This window comes from Galeopterus variegatus, unplaced genomic scaffold, assembly GCF_000696425.1.
Source record: "Galeopterus variegatus unplaced genomic scaffold, G_variegatus-3.0.2 Scaffold1165, whole genome shotgun sequence".
Classification (NCBI taxonomy): Eukaryota; Metazoa; Chordata; class Mammalia; order Dermoptera; family Cynocephalidae; genus Galeopterus; species Galeopterus variegatus.
In genome coordinates, this window is record NW_007727276.1 from 389,871 (window position 1) to 393,777 (window position 3,907).

The window sequence follows — 3,907 nt, forward strand, 5'->3', positions numbered from 1 at the left end:
AGAGGAAAGTAATGTTTTTAAGTAAACAGCTCCTGGCAGCTCCTTCTTCCAGTCTACATTATTCAGATATCATCATTTCCCTCCCTTTCTTTCCTTTTGTTTGGAATGTTTTTCCAGGATCTTTTCGATGAGTTACATGAACAACAGCCCTGGGTTATCCCGATTTTTTTCCCTACTGAAGCTTCTAGATTCTGAAGCATGGGTCACTTTTATTAAGTGACTTGATTTATTCAGTGGTGTTGTGTTGAATGCAGTCTCCCCAAACATTTCCAGAAAACCTTGTTGATAAGACCAGGCTACAAGGCTGTTTTTGCTTACTGCAGATAAGAAATGCACTGTCACGACAGAGAATTTATAGCATCTCAGAGTGGGAAGGACAAAGCGAGGATATTTACTGAGACTTTGAAGTCTGGATGAAGGTGCACCTTTTATTGTGAGAGGAGGGGATATGAATAGGTTAGGGTAGACTAGGAATCCTTATATTACAGTTGGGGGTTGGTGGAAACAGCAAGGAGGAGATTTTGAGGTCCAAGGTTCAAAGTGTCTTAGGGTATAATTGTCCTTTGATGCTTTTTATCAGAGAGTTGGTTGGTTTTTCAGGAAGTTCCTGGAATAAGCAAAAAAGTTATTTGCTAATTTGTCTTCCTGGGCAAGTGTTTTCTGGAATAGCAAGTTATGTTGATAAGACAGTAGAATAGTAGTCATATGGAAAGTTTTGTGGTGTGATGGATTTAGTTTTCAGGTATTTCTACTTACTAGCATTGTGATATCATGGGCCTTGTCTGCTCATTAACTCAAGGGCACATGTCCAGTCTAGGTAACAGGAGTGGTGACCACGGCCAGGAGTAAACTGAGACAAGTGCCCAGGGCACAAAATTTAAGGCTCACTCACTCTCAGGATCACAGCCCTGCTGGCTGCATGTGACCTTGGACCCCTGAAAGGGATGAGGAAGAAGAGGCAGAAGAAGGAAACGAACATTTGTAGAGCTCTACCATCTATCACCATATGCTTAAGGACCTTCATATCACTACTGAAAGGCTGTAGAGTGTGCCGAATCAGAGAGCAGATTCTTGGGCTAGCCTTCCTGGATTCAAATCCTGGCTATGTCAGATAGTAGCTGTGTGACCTTGGGCAAGTGGGCTAATCTCTGTGTGCCTCATTTTCCACACCTGTAAAATGGGGATGATAGTACCTACTTCAGAGGCTAGTAAGGATTAAATAAGTTCATACAAGTAACCCAGCATATAGTGGGCATTTGCCTGTGTTGTAACAACCATGTAAGGATGTTATTCCCATCTTATAAATAAAGAGTTGAATGCTTGGTAAATAAGTTCATACAAGTAACCCAGCATATAGTGGGCATTTGCCTGTGTTGTAACAACCATGGAAGGATGTTATTCCCATCTTATAAATAAAGAGTTGAATGCTTGGGAAGGAGGACTTACCCTATGCAAACTGCCGTGGTGGGATTGAGTGCTTTCCACTATACCATGGTACCCCATGCCTGTTTGGAGTTGGCTTTGCTCTGTCCCAATATGGCCACAAGAAAATTGCATCTGTCCATCTATCCATCCATCTGTCCAGTTATTTAAAGTCTTCTCTTAAGTTGCTGCAACTTCACACTCCGCATAAAATTTCTAAGTCCATGGAGACTAGCCATTAATAACTTCAACTTGAATGCTTTATTAGCTCTCTTGTTCACCAGTGGCCGTCCAGCAAAGCCAAGAGCAGCCTCCATCCTTCCCCAATTTCATCATCAATAGATTGAACATGCCAGGTGATAAGCAAAAGAATCTGCTCTGACCAGGTCAGCTAAATTATAGTGCCTTGGGAGATCTGGGACAAGTCACTAACTATGTCCACTGGTCTTGGGAAACGTTATCATAAGACCATTTTACTTAGAAGCAGTCATAACAGTGCAAGAATGCCATAAAATAACCTAGAACTCTACTTATTACCCTTACCCTAGATCCCTGCATGAAGGACATAACCTAGTAACAATCCCAAATCTATACATCATGTACAACCAATAGAAAGCCTGATGAAGTAATTAGGTGAGGCTGTCTTCCGCTCTCTTTCCTTTGACCCTTCATTCTTCTTGTGATTATAAAGTGTTAAGCTCTGCTGGCCCTCTTTGGAACACATTTTCAGAGCAACCTGATCTATGTGTCTCCCCAGTTGCACTCATTGTATTGACTCAACAAATCCTTGCTATATGTATTTTGCCTCCGTTTCTTTTTAGGTCAACACAGGCACATTTCCACTTGGTGCCTTTCCACTTACTGTTTGCCCTTTCTGGAATGGCTTTCCCCCAAATACTCACCTCCTTCAGATATTATGTCACCTCCTTAGTGAGATCTTCCTTGAGTACTTTTTCTGAAATTGCCCCCTCCCCATTTCCCATCCTTCTACTCTGTTTTATTTTTTTCCCCCTTAGCATCATCATTATCAAACATGCAATGTAGTTTACTTATTTATCTTGTTTTTTTATATCTTCCCAAAGAGAATACGAAGCTACACAAGAGAAGGGATTTTTGTATGTTTCATCCCCAGCACTGTGTGGGCACTTTGCGAATAATTTTAGAATAAATGAATTAGCTTTGTGGATTATAATGGAGGGAGTTTTTACTGCTGAAGGTTGAAGACTTTTTGCATTTCCTATGCCTCAGAATTGTCATATAATTGTAGGGTATTTAGAGGACATGGTGTTACTTTGAGTTGTATCATTAATAGCATCCATAGGGAATTTTTTACCCCAATTCAAGGGAAGGACACACTGCTCTGGCAACAATATTTGGTCACTCTAGCTACCATTCGCAAAGGCTGGGAGCTTTTAAAATGCTATTTATGCTGTTTGTAAAGCTGGAAGTTGAAGACATTTAGGGTTTTGCACACCAGCAAGCACAATCTTGGAATAACAGCATAACATACATACTAACACGTAAACTAATGCATAATGTTACATGCCTACAATGAATATTTAAAACAAATGCTTTAAAAAAGTGTGCTTAGGCTTCTAATATGAATTGTCATGTTTCTGACTTTATTCTATGTCCATACCTTCTTGATTTTGTTATATGGTACATTCTGTACTCATCAGACCCGCTCAAACCAGCCTCATTTAGATTTTGAAAGAGATGTTGCCTCTCAGATATACTGCAGCCCATGTGATATGTCCCTAAAAGGTTCTTGTGCCAACTCCTTTCGGCTTGTTTTCTGAAACACATGGTCCATGCTTGAAGGTAAAAGAGGTTACGCATCCTAGGTTACTTCTCACCTATGCATGTTTTTTTAGAAATCCCTCTGTGGTCCATATTTACTTCCAATTTGTCAGAGCAAATATGGTGATTCATGCAGGTTCTGTTTTGGTGGTGCACAACAAACCCTGATTTTGAGAGGCTTCCAAGGCCCAAGACCTCATGCCTCTGAAGTCTCATGGATACGTAGCACTCTCTGATGGATATTCTATTTTAAATTTGTTTCTTTCCTCAGTTCAACCACACAGGACAAGGAAGTATCTGCAGCCAGGCCATCATGCTCATCACCGATGGGGCGGTGGACACCTATGACACAATCTTTGCAAAATACAATTGGCCAGACCGAAAGGTAAGTTGATGCTGATGCTACCCGTGTAGTGGAGTCTGTGGAGAATCTTTACTGTAACCTCCAGATTGTCCATGGGTAAGTGCTCCATGTAGACTTAACCTCATAATGACCTATGGTTTTTCAGGCTTGAGTTTTTTGGTTGACCAAAACCGAAGACTATGGCTTTCCTTGTTTTCAAAATGAAACTTTTTTGGAGGAGCCGAAAAACCCATAAAGACATATTTGACAAGTTCAGTGAAAAGATCCATTGTGAAATGTGCTTCATCTGTATTGGGCAGTGCTTCCTTTTATTTTAACTTT

At 40.7% G+C, this 3,907-nt stretch overlaps 1 protein-coding gene across 1 annotated transcript in view; it reads left to right on the plus strand.

Annotated features, from left to right (window-relative positions):
* LOC103592515 (voltage-dependent calcium channel subunit alpha-2/delta-3) overlaps nt 1–3,607 on the plus strand; it is a gene marked incomplete at both ends in the record, with an annotated part of 280,594 nt that extends 276,987 nt beyond the window's left edge. Inside the window, one exon of the mRNA XM_008575267.1 lies at nt 3,494–3,607. Within this exon, the coding sequence (XP_008573489.1) occupies nt 3,494–3,607 (114 nt within the window). The remainder of the gene's footprint in view (nt 1–3,493) is intronic.
* Nucleotides 3,608–3,907: the final 300 nt, after the last annotated feature.